The following is a 19,576-nucleotide window of genomic DNA, read 5'->3' on the forward strand; positions in this document are numbered from 1 at the left end:
TCCTGGGTTTAAGGGATCCCGCCTCAGCCTCCTGAGTAGAAGGAATTTTACGTGTGCACCACTGGGCTCAGTTTGGGCTTACCATAAAGCAAATTAATGACAAAACTGGGACTAAAACTCAGAAATTGACAAAAGATCAAGTAGCATGCACTATAATTGTGATAACAACTGAAGAAAAGCATACCCATGTAAGCAGAGGCCAAGCCTCCACTGTCAAGGCTGAGCTTCCCTGCTACACTGCACAGTTGCCAAAAGGAGTGGTTCTGGTGCCCAGGTAGACTACAGCTACCCACCAGGTGGTGTAAATCAACACCCAAACCTTTTAAGATTTTTCTAATATCCTTCTCTTGATTCCCCTCCACTCCCACTGTATGATACTGGAGACTGAAGCAAGGGCCTCACATATGCTAAGCAAGCACTAGCCACTGAACTATATCCCCAGCCAGGGTCTGACTAAATTGCCCAGGCTGACCTCCAGCTTGGGATCTTACTGCCTCCACCTCCCAAGTAACTGGGATTATAGATGTATACTACTGCTCATTTGGCTCCTCTTACCTTTTCTAGCTTGAGTATTCCTCATCCAAAATCCTTGGGACCAGAAGTCCAATCTTTGGGATTTTGGAATATTTGCATTACCACTTGAGCTTGACTAATCTGAAAATTCACAATGTGAAATGCTCCAAAATCCAAAATAAATGTGAGAGTCATGTTGGCAGATCTTGGAGAATTTTTACTTTGGATTAGGACTGCTCAATCTGTGTATGTTGTTTTATACTGGGGATTGAACCAAGAGTTTTCCACTGAGCTACATCTTTTAAGACCTTTTATTTTATAAGAGACAGGGCCTCAATTGCTGAGGCTGGCCTCTGGAATAACGGATTACAGGCATGTGCCACAATACCCAGCTCTATTTGCTTTTTTATATTTATTTTTTTTTTAGCTTTCGGTGGACACATCTTTATTTATTTATTAAAGAGAGTGAGAGAGGGGCAATTTTTATTTTCTAGTTCTCGGCAGACAACATCTTTGTTGGTATGTGGTGCTGAGGATCGAACCCAGGCCGCACGCATGCCAGGCAAGCGCACTACCGCTTGAGCCACACCTCCAGCCCTTTCTGTTTTTTACAATAAATGATTTTTGCCCTTACCTTTTCAGATGAAGTGATCATTAGCCAAAACTCCTGGCCTGACCCTGATCACTATTGGTCTTAAATCAGTATCATGAGGCTGTTTCTGTAATTCCCCTACTATTCAGAAACTATTTTCCCTAAGGCGCCAGGGCTGCATTTGTTTATGAACTGAATAGGATCCAGAGCTTGGGATGAGGTCTGAGGTCATAACAGATCATTGCTACTTGAGTCTAGAACTGGGGCTCAGTGTAGCACTAGTAGGCACCACTTGGTGAGGAAGTAAGGTCCTATATAAGAGACCAGATGGCAGCTGCCTGTGCCAGAGGTATACATCTAGTGCGCTAGCCCAACCAGAAACCAACTGGGAGATATTGCCACTCAGATATTTCCCTCCAGAGTTCCCTCACGGAGGCAGCCATCTTTTACCCTGCTCTTCTGCCCGAAACCAGCACTAGGCCTCGCCCCCAACCTGAGCTGGATCAGCACATTGCACACACAAAAAGATGGCAGTCAGGAAATAGGGACATGATGGCAGTCAGGAAATAGGGACATCTACCTTGGGTATTTTTAATTTGTTACTAGGATCAGTCCTTAAAAAAAAAAAAAAAAAAGCCTGGAAAGTTCAAGGAAAGGAAGGAACAGGGAGGGCAAGTAAATAAATAAATGCTCTGACTGGCTGACCTTGGCCAGGTTACTGTTTAAGGAACCAAACACTGAGTGAGGACTGGCATTTGTTTCCGGTTGCCAGATTTACCTCCTGAGCATTTTCCCACGACTAGTGGAAACATTGGTTGCAGAATCTGGGCAACTAGATCAACTGACCAGGAGATTGACACCAACAGTTAACAGTCCAAGAAAGGAAGGGGAAGAAGGGGGTATTGTAGCCAGATCAGTTCTTCGGGTGTGCCAACTTCACTGAGCCCTGATTTTCCTGAGCCAGACCCAAGGTTGTCTGCTAAATGTATAAGATCCTACCATATGCAATGGGACTTTCTGTTCAACTGTTCTGCATACCCAGCTAATCCTAAACTGCTGAATAACAGAATAAGTAGGGTCTTTCCAATATATTCACATCCTGAAATTACATGCAGCAAAAACTGGAATTTATTGAAAAAACTGACATGGGCAGCACAGAGGCAGTTTTGTGGAGATTTTTTTTCTTTATTGCGAAACTTAAGACTTGGGTACATCAAATAAAACCAATTTCAGGGGGAGGCAGGTAACGACCAAATCCCATAGTAGAAAAAAAAATTAACACTGTCTGGGCTATAGTAGAACCCAGAAGAATATATTCTTATAATTGAAAAATTCTAGGCGTTTTCATAATTGACCTTTTGATACAAAATGACCTAATAAATTTGCAACTTGTGGTTCTTGATGTTGAGGTCCATAGGACAAGCTAGGAAGTCTTCAAACCTTGAGTTGATTTCCACCAGGGGTTATTATTTGGCTTTTGAACTCTGAAATGAAAAACACCATCACAAATAATCAAAAGAATTTTAGCAAATCTTTTTTGGCTGATAAAGGTATCCTCAACTTGCCATAGCTGAGGGCCCTTTACAAGACAACCAGTTTCTACCAACACACCAGCTCTTGCCATTTTCAAATAATTTTTCTTGGCTTTTGTCTACCTGGAGGTGCCTACCAGTAGTCCTAGTTAAGCTGCATTCACCCAATTTCCTACAGAGTCCTCGGGCCGCCTAAGTCAATGAACAAACCCTATGTAACTCTCCAACTACACCATCATCTTGGACACCCAGGCGTTTCTCTTCCTGTCACATTTTCAGAGCTAAGCATTAAGTATGTACACATATAACCTCAATGGGCTAACTTGGCAAAATGATGCTTACAGCTGGGATCTGATTATGAAAACTCCTTGTATATCAGATCACTATCTCAGGACAAAGGTAACTGGGGCATAAAGGATTGAAGACTGAACCCAGGGCTTTACACATAATGCTGTGTTCTATTACTGAGAAACAACCTCTATACCAATAATTATTTTTAAAAAATATTTTAGTTAGACATCTTTATTTTAATGTGGTGCTGAGGATCGAACCCAGTGCCTCATGCATGCTAGGCAGGCACTCTACCTGAGCCAGGATCCCAGCCCCTAGATTTTTTTTTTTTGGTGTTAGGGATTGAACCCAGGGCCTTGTGCATGCAAGGCAAACACTCTACCAACTGAGCTATATATCCCCAGCTCCACCAATAATTTTTAATATTTATCTTTTAGTTGTAGTTGGGCACAATATTTATTTTTATGTGGTGCTAAGGATGGAACCCAGGGCATTGGCACGTGCTAGGTGAATGGCCACAATCCCAGCCCCCAATAATTCTAATAAAGATCTGACCAGGTGTTCTTCATGAGGAAACCATGGGATTTTCAGTGTTGCTATAGACTGACCTGAAGTCCTGGGCCCCAAGTGAATCTCCTGCCTTATCTCAAGTACCTGGGCCTATGGGTGCACACTATCACACCCAGTTCTCCCAAGTTTTTAATTTACAACCATTATTTTTCTTTCCATAATAACAGATCCTAATAACAGAAAGGCTTAGGTAACAGCCTGCCAAGTTTTCAGGTTATATGGCAGAAACCAGGGGTAGTGGTGCATGTCTGTAATCCTAGAGACTTGGGAAGATCTTAAGTGTAAGTCCAGCCTGGGCAACTCAGTCATATCCCATCACAAAATAAAAAGGAACAACAACTGGGAATGTAGCTCAGTGGTAGAGCACCCCTGAATTCTAGCACAAACAAAAACTGGCACAAGTGAAAAAGCCAAACATACTGTTTTTCCTCGTCTAAGAGGTAGCAGCAGCAACAGCGCCCACCTTCTGGGCAGCTTCTTTCTTGGCATGATGAGCTTGTAGAACCGCCACAGCTTCATCCACCTATGAGAAATCTCCAGGTTGTCAGTGACTCAGGCAAGCCAGCTGGCCCCTCTCTGGTGCTCAGCCCACTGGCAGAATATAGATGATCCCTGGGCTTCTGGTGCTGACAGCTTACCCACTATTCATAGCAGCAGACCCAACCACAGGTAAAACATGTCAGGGGCCACAGACGCCTCTGTTACACATGGGTGTGCAAGTTCTCCCCACTCCCTAATCCTCCTAAGGGCTAAAGTCACAAGGTCTAAAGCAGCTCACCTTGGAGCGGAGAGACTCGGGGGACTCCAGCATGTGTAGCAGCTCAGAGTTATCAATCTCCAGCAGCATTCCTGTGATCTTTCCAGCCAGGTTTGAATGCATTGTTTGGATAAGTGGAAACAAGCGTTCGCCTGTGGGCAGGAGTTAATGAAATCTCAGCGGATAGATACTGGTATCAAGGGTTGATCACTCCTCTGCAAGAACATGGGACACTCACCCAGCATCTGCTTCTGTTCCTGGGGTGGTGCTGCAGCAAGCATGGAGGCGGTCAGGGGTTCTTGCCCCTGCACATGGACTGCAGGCTGGGGTGCCTGGAAACCAGGACGGGCAGCAGGTTAGCAAGAAGAAAAGGATGGATCATTCAACATCTTCTCTTCTAACTATGTGGAAGAGAAGTGGAGGGGTAGCTATCCTTATTCTCAAGGAAATTAGTTCCTTGAGAATCCTTAGGGATTTTTAGGGGTATGCTGAGGAACAGAATGTAAACATACAACCATCTTCAATGAAATGGCAAGATATCAGAAGGGAAACTGGGCGGGCACAATGGCAAATGCTTGTAATCCCAGAAGACATGGGAGGCTGAGACAGGATTCAAAGTTTGAGGCCAGTCTCAGTAACTTAGTGACAACCTGTCTCAAAATAAAAAGTTAAAAAAAAAAAAAAAAAAAAGGGAGTGGAGGGCTGGGTAGTCCAGTGGTACATCCTTGGGTTAGATTCCCAGTACAAAAAAAAAAAACAAACAAACAAAACAAAAAACCTATATAATGCCTACAATGCTAGGCAAGCTTGTGCTGATGTTTTGATTTACCCAGTTACCCCAAAATAAGGCCTTCTGATAAATCAGCCACAGTGAACATCTGGATAGCTTTTCCCTAAAAGTTCCCTTTAGAGACAATTCTGGTACAGACAGGGCCAAAGGGTGTGAATATAACATTTACACATAGCATCTTCATTATACTAGATATTTTTGTTGAATCAACAGCTTTGGGGACTATCAATATGGAACATTAATGCTAATCACAGCCCTAAAAATAGGGTCTTGTTGGCAAAAAAGACATTTTACTTGGAATTAAGCTCTGAGAAATCTTCAAGTTAGAGAATATGGGGAAGGAAGACAGCCAAAAGATCATCTGTCTACCAAGGAACTTTTAGGCCTGAAGGCTGAGTGTGGCCCCACCAGATAATTGCTACTGATGGCTGAAGCATGAGATTGCAAGTTCAAACCAGCCTTAGCAATTTAGTAGGACTCTCTTAAAAAACAGGTATGTGGTTCAATGTTTAAGTGTCCCTGAGTTCAATCCCAGGTACCCAAAACACTTGTGTCTTTGCTTATGTATTAAAGAGCATAGTTGTAGAAGTAGCAAATTTCAATTTAGGCAATCTAAGCTCTCACCCCTGTCCCTCAACCCCTTAATATATCTCTGAAACTGAATTATTTTTCTTTGATAAGGTCTTGCTCTGTTACCTAGGTTAATCTCACTCCTGGGTTTAAGTGATCTTCCAGCCTCAGCCCTTAGACTATAGGATCATGCCACCATGCCCAGCTAAAGTTGAATTTCTTTTCTATAAGTTGATGTTATTTCCTGCCTTAATATCTCAAAACTTTGCAGAACAGCCAAGGATCAAACAGGCCAGTGGATGAAAAAGTTATATGAAGGCTCAAGGACCTGAACAAGTGCAGGTATGTCACAAAAGGAGAGTAGGACTTCTAGCTACTAAGGAGGCTGAGGTGGGAAGATGACAAATTCAAGATCAGTCTAGGCACTCAGCAAGACCCTGTCTCAAAAAGGGCTGGTGATGAGTGCTTGCCTATTATACCCCAGATTCCATCCCCAGTGCTGCAAAGACATAAAAACCAAAACCCAGGAAAGCCCCAGTTTGCCTCCAGGAAGAAGAATTTCAAGCCCTTTAGTGACACTATTCAAATCACCACACAGAATATACACCCTGCCACAGACTGGGAAATGTGATACCCACTGCATGAACCAAAGCCAAGCATCATTTTTTTATGTGTGGCGCTGGGGATCGAACCCAGGGCCTTGTGCATGAGAGGAAAGCACTCTACCAACTGAGCTATATCCCTAGCCCAAGCATCTTTTGAAAATCAAGGGAAAATGGGGAAAACACCTCCAGCACCATTTGGTGGGCCTCACCTGCAGAGGCTGTATGGCAGGGTGAGGGCTGCGGACGCTAGAGGCATACTTGTATGGTGCTACAGCCCGAGGAGCAGCAGCAGCAACTGCAGCACGTGGTGCAAGGTTTGGCACAGCTGTGGGAACACCTGTGGAAAGGACAATTACAATTAAAGCCCATCAGTCTGATCAAAGACCCGTCAAATCCCATCGTTCCCCCTTCTGTGTGCATCCAATACCACCTCCAGACTGGCAGCTGTCAGTCAGCCCTTGCTGGGCGGCACCAGCCCCACCAAAGTCCATAGCCAAGCGGTCCGGGCACTCAGACCCTACAACAGACCAGCAAATGCACATCAGTGTTGGCAGCAGATGTCCAACTGGCCACGTCCCACGGAAGGAGAAATTCCAAAGCATGATCACACGACATCACACATGGGGGCCACTACTGCTACTTTCAGGGTTGAGCCAAAGAATAACATACAACTCTATCCACATTTTGTAATGCAGGACTTACTCTGTAAAAAAGTTTCATTGTCCCCCCACCCTACTCTACCAAAAAACAGGCTCTCTCTCTGTAGTCATCCAGCTAGCAAACTTCTAAAATTAATCTTGAGTACCAATCAATAAAGAATGTTAAATGTAACCAGCACCTAGAACTCACATTAGTTCTGTTCCTGAATCAAGTACCTACCTAAGCACACAGCTAAGATGACAGAACCAGGACTCAAAAAAACTTGAGCCCAACAAACTGACCAAGTGAAGGAAGAGCTAGCCATCCTGACTCCCTCCTCCCCAGGCCACTCTCCTATAGGCCAGTTTGCTCACCGACTCTCTGAGTGGTAGTAGGAAGGCCACGAGAGGCCGGAGCATTACCAGTTGGAGCCAGATGGCGAAGAGTTGGACGAGGCCCAGACTGACGTATAGCACTTGGCATTCCTTGGAAGCCTGGTGAGAAGATAAAAAGCGCTTACCACTGATAAGCAACAATGACCAAAAGCCAGGCTATGCCCTAGAAGGGACAAGTGCAAGAAAGGCAGGTAGACCAGGATAGGCATGATATATTCTAGGTGACCAAATCACTGTTTTCTACCACCTACCTTGAGGTCTCCCACCTTGTTGCCAGCGTGGATTAGGCCTCATTTGTGCTAACTGGTTAGGTGTGTAATATGGAGGTCTTCCTTGAGCCTGTAAGGAAAAAGAGCACTAAGCCTTTTTATATTACAGGCCTGAACCAACATTAGAACAAAACAAAACCAAACCTCATCTCATTTTATCTCACCTTACGACTCAACCTTAGCCTATTATTTGGAATAAAGCCTACTCAAAGCCTGAAGGGTCATAGTGGGAGCAGTTTTACCCTACCTCTGCTACTGGGTATATATGTGTATGACCATGGGTAAGTACTTTCTCATTTTATTTGAAGAGTCTATTGACTTCTGGAGTTCCAATATCCAAAATCCCCCAACTGAGTCAAATGTATGAAAGATGATATATCATGAGCTCTGTAATGTTTTGATTAAAAAAAAAAAAATCAAAAATCCCTTCTCTCCAACTACTGCAAACGGTCATGATCACAGGGCAGACCCACCTGTGGAACTGCTGGCACAAAGTAGCCACCAGCTGCAGGCTGGAACTGATTTAAGATGGCATTGGCAGGGAGTGCTCTCATCCCAGCTACCCGCTGCATATACTGGTTGGTCAGGTGAGCCTTTCTCTCTTCCTTCCTCTGGGCCAAGGCAACATATAGTGGCTTGGAGCCCACAATGCGTCCATTCATTTCAGTGACTGCTTTGGTTGCCTCTTCAGGAGATGAGAAGCAGACGAACCCAAACCCTTTGCTTCTTCCATCCTCCAGCATTACCTATAAATGAGACCAGCTACTAAGAAAAAGGTTTATGTATTGGGGATGAGGAGGGACAGCATCAACAGGCTCGTTCTTCACAATTGTCAAAAATCCTGGACTGTGCTGCTAAGTTACCATCTAAGCCAGAGTTCAACCCTGGCCCAGGATGTACCTAAAACCAACATCACAACTTAGGCTTTTTTTTTAAAAAACATCCTCAGGTAAGCTAAAGTTTCCCAACTACAATGTGGCTAATGGTAAAACTAGGAACCTAAACATGTTTCCTAATTCTATGAGACATCTTGACAATAGTGCTGAACAATTTATTTGTAGAATTCATCCAGTCCAAAACGGTGGACAAAACCTGAACAGGCTCACTTAGTTAGGAAAATGCTTTGAAATATCACATGTGGGCAATTATAAAACTCCCAGGTTACCAATGACTGCCACCTAATAGTGGCACTCAATGGGAATAATAATTAGCTAGGAGTCGAACAGGGTTTCACTGAGTTGCTGAGGGCCTCGCTGAATTGCTGAGGCTAGCTTTGAATTCATGATCCTCCTGCCTTAGCCTCCCGAGCTGCTGGGATTACAGGCATGAGCCATGGCACCAACTTGTTAGTATCAGTATCAGAGTACACAGCATGGGGAGCCTCCCAAAGTGGAAGGCATGAAAGTTAATGCATATATCAATCCCATACCTTTCAATGAGGTGGGCAATAAGGTGTATATAAACAATGCCCTACCGTGATCTTGAAAATGGGGCCCCAGAACTAAAGACAGAATGCTTTTGCTTTTTACAATTGTCAATCTGCCTACTGTAGAGATAAGCAAGTAAAGACTATTTTGCCCTGCACTGATAGGGGACATTCAAGTGGGTGAGAGAAACCCAGAGTTGACCTTTATCAGCCTGTCTCACCTGAAGGACTTTGGGATCATAACCTGATGTAGATACTGTCCTGCCTGATAATAGATGCAGCAGATGACACAAACTCTCTTGTCACACTCCCAAAGTGCCAAGGACATGCCGCACACATCACCAGGTGGCCAACATTCTCTTGCTCAGAGACTCAATTTTTTTTAAATGGAAGTTTTAAAATATCAAGCAAATGATCCACATTATAAAACATGAAAAACCAAACTTTTCACTCCCTTTCCTTCTAAGTGAAACCACAGGAAAGTTCCCAACTCCAGCTCCAGAATCTTCAAAATACCTTCATCCTTAAGGAGAAAATGTGGCAGAGTTGTAGAGACAGGTCCCAAGACAAATGGAAAACAACCTGTCTGGATATCCTCTGCTCATAGTGTAGCACCATCTGTCCCCAGACCAGCACGAAGCAGCAGGAATGGGAAAGATCGGGTGCTTAAGGGCTAGAGAGAGTCATCACACTCCAGTGCTGGGAGACAGTGTAATATTAACCTAATAAAATGCCATTCTGCAGAGCATTATTCAGTTGGGTAACTGAAGGGGAAGAGGAGCTTGCTAGAATAATGTGATTGCTCTCTGAACTATCAACTCAATTGAGACTCTTCAATGAAACAAATGCCAACAAACCTGTAAGAGAATATTCCGCTCATCCCCTCAACTCTGTGCTAGGGTTTGAATCCAGGATCTCATGCATGTGCTGCAAAGGCTATGCTACTGAGCTACATCCCAGGAATACTCTGTATTCAGTCCCCAAATCTCACACCAAAATACCTTAGCACTGGTGATTGATCCAAAAGGAGAAAACTCTTTCCTTAATTTCTCATCATCAATGGTGTCATCCAAGTTCTTAATGTAGAGATTCACCCCCTAAAGGAGAAGAATCATGTTATTGCACTTCTACATCACAGATTCTAAGACAGTGGTTTACAAATTGTGATCCCTTGACCCAGCAGCAGCATCTTGGGGAACTTGTTAGAAAAATGAAAATACTTGGGCCTAACCCTAAACCATGCATTAGGCTCCATAGTTAGAACCAAACAATCTGTGTTTTAATAAGTTCTGCAGATGATTCTGGTGCTAGCCCAAAGTTGAGAAATTATTTCCCTAAGACTTAATAGGCTCATCAATGCATTCACTTTTTATCCTTCCCCACAGGGCCTTTGGCTGACCACTTATCTCTCAGTGTTACTCTCTGCCATCATTCCAAAGGGCCATTTTTAAGGAGCCTACAGTTAAAAGCAGATAACTTTTCTGTGCTGGAGATCAAACATAGTGCCTCACACATGGTAGGCAAATGCCCTACCACTGAGCTACATCCAAAAAATAACAAGCTGAGGCTTCTGAAGTAGAGAAGCCCCTGTTCAACAATTCTTGTCCCATCCGGTAGTTCCATATTCTTGAAGTGTAGACTCCAAGACCCCAAAGAGAGTCTGATAAAGCTGGCTTTACAAATATTGCATACTAAACATTTGTAGGCTGGTCCAACACCACCTCACCTGGTATCGACTAATTCTCTCCTGTTTGAGCTGCTCAAATTTCCTTTTTAATTCAGCCTGGCGTTCTACTTTCTTCTGTGCACGGCCTACGAATATGACTTTCCCGCTGATTTCTTTTCCATTCATCTCTTCCACAGCCTAGAAAGGAAATGCCCATCCTTAAAACAAAGTTGCAGAGGAAAAATGCCTTGCTGGGGAATGGTTTCTGTGTTTTCAAGTGGCACTAGGGATTGAACCCATGAACATTTTCCTGAGCTATATCCCCAGCCCTTTTTTGAGACAGAGTTTCACTAAATTGCTGAGGTTAGTTTTGAATTTGTGATTCTCTTGCCATAACCTCCCATGTAGTTGGAATTATAAGCTTGTACAATTGCTTGTGGCTATTTTGGAGATAATCAAGTCCACGTATTGAGAGAAAACCTTTCTTACAGGACTAAAATTAATTCCATCCCATTTTGAAGCCAGCTAAAGGAATCTAAATACCTCATTTGTTAAAAGAGGTTAATATCTAAGTGGTGGGTTATTGGTCCAGATAATATTAAGTGGGCGATGACAACACAGTAGTACAAATACAAGCATGGTGGTGATCACAGGTTGATATTCTGGTTGTCGCTAAAAATTTCTCAGGTTCTTTTTTGGGCATTTATTGAAGTGATATATATGGAGAGCCTATCAAAGTGCTTTGCTCCTAAGTAGCTGCTGTGCTGTAATCAGCTCAACTCTCTGGGTTTTAGTTCCCTCACCTAGAAATGGGAAAAAAACACCTGCCTTATTTTTTCAAATGATATGCAAGTGCTTTGTAACTAGGTAAACAATGTATAGGTAGAAACCCGAGATATCCTAGAGAACAATAGCTGAATTCAATTCACTGCTACTCAGAGGATTCCTGCTCTACAATGAGCTAAGCAACACCCTGTCCACACTCTGGATTCACCTCCTACAAATTCTTCCCAACCATTGTGGTACTCTCACCTTATTGGCATCTTCATGTTTTTCGTAACTCACAAAGCCAAAGCCTTTGGATTTTCCACTGGGATCTCTCATCACCTTCACACTTAAGGTCTTACCTGTTCCCCAAAAAACAGAACTATTAGTGAAACCCTCTAACTACAGCTTAAGGAGACAAAGCATCTCTCTAGGAACTTGAACCAAACCTTTGACTAAACCTAGATGGATCTAAGACAGAAAGAGACACCATGCCTCCTCTTCTAATTCTTTCTGACCTAGTAGCTAAGATGATTGTAGGGACAGAAGGAGAAAGGATAAAGCAAAGGCCTGGATCTATCTCTATCCACTTTATCACAGATAAGTGTTTTATTTCTGGGTCTGAGTGCTTTGTCTCTTAAGTAAACTTAAAATGATTCTAGGGCTGGTAGACTACCTAAAGGAACAAGTGGGGGCAAGGACCCCAACTTACCAAATTGGCTGAACAGCTCTTTTAGACTCTCATCATCTATTTCTTCCCCAAAGTTTTTGATATAAACATTGGTGAATTCCTTAGCTTTGGCTCCAAGTTCAGCTTCCCGCTCTTTTCGAGACTTGAATCTGCCCACAAACCTACAAAGAAACCATGAAAAATAGTGATCACCCAGGAGAAAAAAATATGGCTTCCTGGGGCCCAAAGGAATGCAGGTTAAAGGCTGACAGGAGAGGTTAAAACACATGAGGTCCCCATCCACCACCAAGAGAAGCTCAGAGATGTCCAAAGTCCCCAGCAGAAAGAGAAAGAGGCAGGACTACCCTGCAAGGACCAGCCCCAGGGCTCCTGGCTCAGACCAGGGCTACTCCTACCACATCATACTGCCTTCGTGAAGAAACCTGACGACCAGGTTTTAAAAACGTCATTTCTGTGCATCTATGTAAATGCATAGAAAAGGTCTGGAAGGACATAAACCAAACTGTTAACAGTGGTTAGTCTTAGGAGTGAGACTGTTGGAGTGAAGAGCAAACTTTGGTGGGATTTTTTTTGGCAGTACTGGAGACTGAACCCAGGGGAACTCTACAACTGAGCTATATCCACAGCCCTTTTTTTCTTTTAAAAAATGAGACAGTGACTTGCTAAGTTACCCAGGTTGGCCCAGAACCTGCAATCCTCCTGCCTCAGCCTTAAATTGCTGGGATTACGGGTATGTGTCACCACATCCAGCCAATCTTTTCTTTTTACTGCATTCATTTTGGTGTACTCAAAAAAAAAAAAAAAAACTCTGTACAGAGACATTATAAACAACCAATCTTCTGGTCTATTCAACACCACAAAGGACAGAGACGACTTTCGCTTATAAGAGCCAAGGTGTATAGTCCCTTCTCTTCCCAGCATGGCTCTGAATCCCCTCTCCACATTCCACAGTAATAACCACACCAGAGCAACAAGATGTGTTATGAAGTGTCCACAAAGGAATGGGGTTTTTCTTTGTAACCAATTTAAGTATCACTGTGGAGCCAGCCTTATATTAGTCAGTCATAGGTTAAGAGAATGGAAAACTAGAAGGACAATTTGGCATCAACAACCAGAGACCCATGAACAGAACTGAGTCAAAGGACAGCCAAGGTCGCAAAGCTAGTATACAGCTCCTGGCCAGCCCAGGGCCCTCTCCACTCTGCTGCTGGCCAAGGCCCCTGCTCAGAGTGGGCTTAGAGCTGCCTTCCAGCCAGCCACAGTTGCTGATGCTCACAAAACCCACAGATGGATGCCTTTAAGGGAGAGGCGGCAGGCAGGCCATGGCTTGGGCAGGGAGCCCACCTTGGCGAGTCAAAAGAGCTGCCATGGCTCAGGCAGGGAGACTCACCAGCCCTGGAGTGGAGAGGTAGGAGCAGGCCACACTTGGGCCGAGAGAACCAGTAGCCGCCTTGTGTGTGCCAGTTAATACCGAGGTGGGGCCACGGCTGGCTCATGCGATGGTTGTTGCTCCAGACTGGGACACTCACACTTTGCGGTCATTGAGGAGCATGCCATTCATCTTCTCGATGGCCTTGTCGGCAGCCTCTTGGGTCTCGAAGTGGACAAAGGCATAACCCTTAGAGCCGTTCTCATCACACACTACCTGTGTCAAAAGAAAAGGCAGACCACTTTAGCACCACTCATCAGCTCCAGAGATGCTTGCATGGTCCAAGGCAGCCAACTCTATCAGCTGTGCTCTAACATTTAGCCCAGGACCAGGAACCTTGCATGTACACTACTCATAAATGGTTACTGCCAGTAGGCTGCTTCTGTTTCCAAATAATCTCTTGTTCATTTTTATTAGAAGAATTTTAGTTTTGTGTAGTGTCAAGCATATAAACCATCATTATGTATGTTTCACAAAGCACTCCACATAAACAGAAGGCAGGCACAGTAGTGTACACCTATACTCCCAGATTTGGGAGGCCAAGGGAAGATGACTGCAAATTTGAAACCAGCCTAGGTAATTTAGTGAACCCCTGTCTCAAAATAAAAATAAAGGCTGGAGACAGCCAGGCACAGTGGTATACATCTCCAAACCTACTGACTCAAGAGATGAGCCTGGGAAGCTCAATGAGCCCCTGTATCAAAGAGAAATAAAAAGGGCTGGGGATGCCAGGTGCAGTGGTGCATGCCTGTAATCCCAGTGGCTTGGGAGGCTGAGACAGGAGGATCACAGGTTCAAAGCCAGCTTCAGCAATGGTGAGGCTCTAAGCAACTTAGTGAGACCCCATCTCTAAATAAAATACAAAATAGGGCCAGGGATATGGCTCAGTGATTGAGGGCCCGAGTTCAATCCTGAGTACCCCCCCCAAAAAAAGAGGAGGCTGAATTTATGATTTTAAAATGGTTTAAGCAGAACTTCCAGGAGAACACACACTTCTCTGGTCATCACGTTTCCCTTATTCAAAACAAAAACATTTTGAGCTTCTAAAGCTAGAAAACAGAAAAGAATTTTCAGGATAAGGAAGAATAAATGAACCAGAAAGAACCCACTGGTTATACTGGATTGTGCCCCAACATACAGAACTTTAAAAATTCCATTTCCAGCACTTCGAAAATTACCATATACTCCCTTGACCCCCATTCCAAGCTAGCTTCCCATTTAGTATTTTAAGTGTCAATTATTCCACTGAAATCACTTTATCCATGCTTACCTTGCAGGACAGAATGTTCCCAAAGGCAGAGAAAGTATCATAAAGTGCCTTGTTATCTATAGATTTGTCCAAATTCTTGATGAAGACGTTTCCCACACCAGATTTTCTCAAAGAGGGATCCCTCTGAGACCACATGATCCGGATTGGCTTTCCCTTAATCACATCAAAGTTCATGGTGTCCAAGGCCCGCTCAGCTAAAATAGAGAAACACATTTTAATCAAGGATGTAAAACATCAACTCTGGTGACTGCCATAAGATTACAAGAACAGATTACACCAATGTTTTTCTAGGTAATCACGGACAAAAGTCAACCCTGCTGAAACAGCCTTCAAAGCCACCAAGATCAGATACAACCTCACTTTTGACTAAGCTTTATCATTTAGAGAGACTTTGCAGCCTATGTCCACAGTGACTCAGGTAGGATGATTGTAATTATCATGATTGAACCCAGGGTCTGGTGCACGGCAGGCAAGTGTTCTGCAGGATGGCTAAGTTGTGCAGCTAACTATATATAGTATTTAAGAAATTATCATTTTCAGATACCATCCCTGAATTCAGTCCAGCTGCTTTAGTGTACTTGAAATTAAATCCAGGGCTTTCCCCATGGTAGGCAAGCATTCTAACACTGAGCTACATTCCTGGTCCTTTTTAAAATAGCTGGGATTACAGGTGTGCGCCACTGTGTCTGGTATCAGCCCAGTTTCTTAAGAGTTTCAATTTCAGGAGGGCCTATACTCGATGGGGTCTAGGCCTTTGGAAGCATTAATCTAAGTTGTATGGATTCTAGGAATTCAACTGCCCTGGTGACCGCATTCTCCATGCACTTCCTTAGCTTCCAAATCAAGATCATGTAAAGGACCAAAGGCTATATATATATATGTGCATGTTTATGTACAGGTAACCCATCACCTGAATGCCAGAACACTTCCTTTCCTTCATTGGTGGCAACTTGTCCTTGTTATCTCAGTGACTGCACTAAATAAATGACATCACCCAGAACCCCTTCCACAAAGGAATTAAAGGAGTGCAGGAAATTATTCCTTGCCTCAAAGTATTTCATTTAAAAAGGGGACAAAACTCCAACTCTGCCCCTCTACAGGTTCATCTATCCAATCAACAAAAAGGAATCTTTTCACTCATTTCCAACAATTTTCCACCTTCCTCAGAAGGTGCGCACATTTGTATGGGGGATGACTGGGGAAGGGGAGACAACAGTACAGATCCAAGCCAGAAAAGTCCAGGTACAGACAAGTTTGCTTGGGTGGCCACCTGATAAATTCAGCATGGGACCTCAAACTACTTTGTTAATTAGCAGTAAAGGAACTCATTCCAACACAGGTCCTGGTCTATTTCCAGACAGTACTGCATAGGGCAAGTCTGGCTAAGTCTGACAAATTTGGCTACACTTATTTATAGCATGGAGAAGTCCTACAGAGGTATGTGTTGGCAGACACACTGACCAATGGCTTCTGCTATCTCCAAGTGACAGGACTTTTATTCAGAAGAGCCAAGGAGGCAGGCAACAGCTATCTTACCCAATACCCCACCTCAGAAGTCACATTCAGCTACCTCCTTTGTGTTCAAAGACATAACACAGCTCAGAGTACACTGGATTGATAGTAAGCAGCAATATTTTGTCAACTAGTCCAATTCTCTGTTCTCAGCTATAAGCTGGGCAAGTAACATTCTCTGCATCATGGACAGTGAACAAAGTAGGGACAAAAATAACAGGGACCTGAAGATCCTTTGACACAAAATTGCTTGTTTCTCCCAGTAATGGTCTCTGCAGTTGTTCCCTTTTAATCTGGAGTCACGTGCAGCCTCTGATTAAATTTCTTCTGGGCTCACTTGTGCCACGCCTGCAGCATACCTCTCCACTGCTGAGACAATCTGGGTGGCAGAACTCTGCACTGGGAGTCCCAACCTGAACTTTTTTGCAGTTCCTTTTCCTTCCCTGGAGTCTTATTTTCTTCAGATGAGATGAAGTAAAAAGATTCTGAAAAGAGTAAGGAGCTGGCCCAGCACAAGTAGTGCTGGTGGCACCAACTTAAGCTCCTTGAGGCTAATGTACAAGATTGTTTCCTTTGCTTCCTACTTGCCCCAAGCCATCCCTTATCAGCACAAAATCAAGTTAAAGGTGGGAGGGGCTAGCAGTGTTGCAATCTGAAACTTCTGCAGGGCACTATTTTTTAATAGGCCTGTGTTTGAGGGGCACGTGCCCATGACCACTGGCCAGGCCAGGGAGGTTCTGCAACCGCTCAACCTAACTTGGACAGAACCAGACATACGGGAATAACAAAAATCACTTCATTCAGATACGGATTTACAGCTTCCTAGCATTCCCGACCACCACCATTACCACCATTAGTCAAGGTCATCTAGTTGGCAAGTGGTGGAATCAAGACAAACTCTGGCTGTGGAAACAAGCCAAGCTATGTGCTCAATACCTGCATCCTGCTTCCCACTATGGCTTCTGTGGCAATATGCTGTCCTGCTGCCCCCTCCCTGGCAAGAGGGCCCTCCTTAGGAGATGACCCTTAATGTCCCCCGAGAGCCTACGAACGTGTAGGCACGACTTCTACTCACCGTCGGCTGGCTGCTGGAAGTTGACGTAGGCATAACCCAGCGAGCGGCGGGTGATCATATCGCGGCAGACCCGGATGGACAGCACAGGCCCGGCAGGACTGAACTTTTCGTACAGCATGGCCTCGGTGACGTCCGAGTGCAGGTCGCCCACGTACAGGGAGGCCATGGGGTAGCTGCTGGCGGCAGCGTTCATCTCCCCGCCCCCCACCACCCCGAGCCCCGCCAGGAGGACTTCTTACGGGGCCCACCGCAGGACAAAAGGGGCTTCTCTCGGAGCCGTGGCCCACGCCGCGGCTCACAGGTGGCACAGAGCGAGGCTGGGAAGAAGCTGCAGCAGGGAGGCTCAGAGGCAGGACGAGAGAGTTCGGGCAGCTCACACGGGACCGCAAAACCTCAGACAAAGGCTCTCAAAAACAATATGGCCCTCTCCGGGAGTTTGTAGTTTCCAGCTGTCCTGGCTCGAAGCTCCAAATTCCAAAAATTAAGAGGAATAAAAGCGGGGAATCCCCTTCCTTGGGGTCAAAAATTCTTCAAGAGGCAACCAGATGCTACCCACGGCGGCCTTGGGGACACGCGTTTCTCGATAAATATAGGCCCCGGGCTCCCGGAGGTTTAAGATTACAACAGCCAGGGAAGAGGGAAACTAAATCTTTGCGGGTGCCGACTCGGCCAGCCCCGGGCGGGAGGCGGCGGCGAAGGGCAGCACGGACACGTGGTGCGCCGGCCGGCGGCGGGGGAGAGGGCGCGGGGCTGCCACGCGGCGCGGACGCACGGACGGACGGACGGACTGACGGAGGCGCGCGGACGCGGCAGGCCCTGCGGGCGGGCGGACGGGCTGCTCACCACCGGACCGACGGACGGACACCGACGGACGCCGAGCGCGGCGGCGGCGGCGGGCGCGGGCAGGCCGGAAGCGTGCGAAAGTGACTTCCCCGCGGGCTCTCCAAAGAGGACTCGCTTTTTCTTTTCCTTTTTCTTTTCTTTTTTTTTTTTTAAGGTTTTGAAGCGTTTTCAGTTTTTTTTTTATCTTTTTCTCTTTTTTGCTTCAGGCTACTGAGCCCGAAAGCGGCGCAGGCGGCAGCGACCCGGGGCGGAGAGAGGCGGCTGGGGCAGCCACCGCTCCATTTATACCCGCCCGCCCCGGGCGCTGCTGGTCGAAGGGCGCCTCGCGACCTGGGCGCAGTCGTGCCCGCCCACTCGGCCCGGGGGCCCGAGGCGGGGCGGCCACGCGAGAGCGACCTGGCGGGGCCGCGCAGCGCCACAGCGACCCCTGGCGCGAGGAGGACCGCACTGCTGGCGTCTTCGGAAGACCCCAGGGCCTCTTTCCCGAATGAAGAGATTAAAATGCCCCTCCCGCCGTCATCCGGGAATAGGACCCAAAGGTGACCTACCCCACCCAAACGCTTGTTTAAAACATCCATGGAATGCATAATTGTAACATAAAGGGACATGAAATAAATTTCAATGAAATAAGAGGGCTCAATATGTAAATGTTCGGGCCCAAGTATACAAGCAGATATACTGAAGTATTCAGAATACCATGACCTTGAGGTAGCATGGTAGAGGGCGCTAGAAATGCTGTAATTTTTTTTATAGGATGAGTTTTTTGATAAAATAAGCAAATTTTGGCAAGACTTGGATAAAACAAAGCAGAATTATCCCTCCTGTTTACACGCCAGTGGCATTCATGGAGATCGTTTGTACTTAAGGACTCAAAAAATACTTTTTGTTTCTCTGTAAAAGATTAAGGCATCGGGAGCTGGGGATGTGGCTCAAGCCGTAGCGTGCTCGCCTGGCATGCGTGCGGCCCAGGTTCGATCCTTAGCACCACATACCAACAAGGATGTTGTGTCCGCCAAGAACTAAAAAATAAATATTAAAAATTTTCTCTCTCTCCTCTCTCACTCTCTCTTTAAAAAAAAAAAAAGATTAATGCATAGGCTTGGGTAATCATAAAGTGATTTTTTGGTCTAGTGAAGGTCTAGCAGGTCATTTGAAAGTCATGTTACCTTATGGGACTATGTTACATGGGACGGTCTCCAGATTCCGCCCCCCACCCACCCTTTTTAATTTTTTTTATTGTAGATGAACGCAATGCATTTATTTTTATTTATTTTCACGTGATGCTGAGGATCGAACCCAGTGCCTCAAATGCGCTAGTGCTCTACCACTGGGCCATAACCACTGCCCCCAGATCCCTTTCTTTATAAATGCCAGGA

General features: G+C 45.3%; 1 protein-coding gene and 1 non-coding gene across 8 annotated transcripts; both read right to left on the reverse strand.

Moving 5' to 3' along the window:
* Positions 1-2,269: 2,269 nt before the first annotated feature.
* Positions 2,270-18,530, reverse strand: Pabpc4 (poly(A) binding protein cytoplasmic 4). 7 transcript variants are annotated; one of them, XM_078025984.1, is made up of 16 exons: positions 17,358-18,530; positions 14,771-14,964; positions 13,601-13,716; positions 12,093-12,232; positions 11,648-11,742; positions 10,676-10,813; positions 9,951-10,046; positions 7,997-8,269; positions 7,521-7,593; positions 7,282-7,353; positions 6,651-6,737; positions 6,430-6,557; positions 4,494-4,587; positions 4,277-4,407; positions 3,919-4,021; positions 2,270-2,589 (listed from the first exon to the last, which is right to left on the reverse strand). In XM_078025984.1, exons 1-15 carry the CDS (start codon positions 17,548-17,550, stop codon positions 3,932-3,934), a joined length of 1,920 nt encoding a protein of 639 aa, XP_077882110.1. In that variant the 5' UTR covers positions 17,551-18,530; the 3' UTR covers positions 2,270-2,589; positions 3,919-3,931. The 7 variants fall into 7 exon arrangements, with proteins under 7 accessions (XP_077882110.1, XP_077882108.1, XP_077882109.1 ...); XM_078025982.1 differs by having other exon boundaries at positions 7,234-7,353; XM_078025983.1 differs by having other exon boundaries at positions 7,506-7,593.
* On the reverse strand, positions 9,483-9,615 carry LOC120891085 (small nucleolar RNA SNORA55). The gene has a single exon (XR_005735514.1). It is a non-coding gene; the product is annotated as a small nucleolar RNA SNORA55 (small nucleolar RNA).
* Positions 18,531-19,576: the final 1,046 nt, after the last annotated feature.

The sequence above is a fragment of the Ictidomys tridecemlineatus genome, chromosome 11 (genome assembly GCF_052094955.1).
Source record: "Ictidomys tridecemlineatus isolate mIctTri1 chromosome 11, mIctTri1.hap1, whole genome shotgun sequence".
In the NCBI taxonomy this organism is placed as follows: Eukaryota; Metazoa; Chordata; class Mammalia; order Rodentia; family Sciuridae; genus Ictidomys; species Ictidomys tridecemlineatus.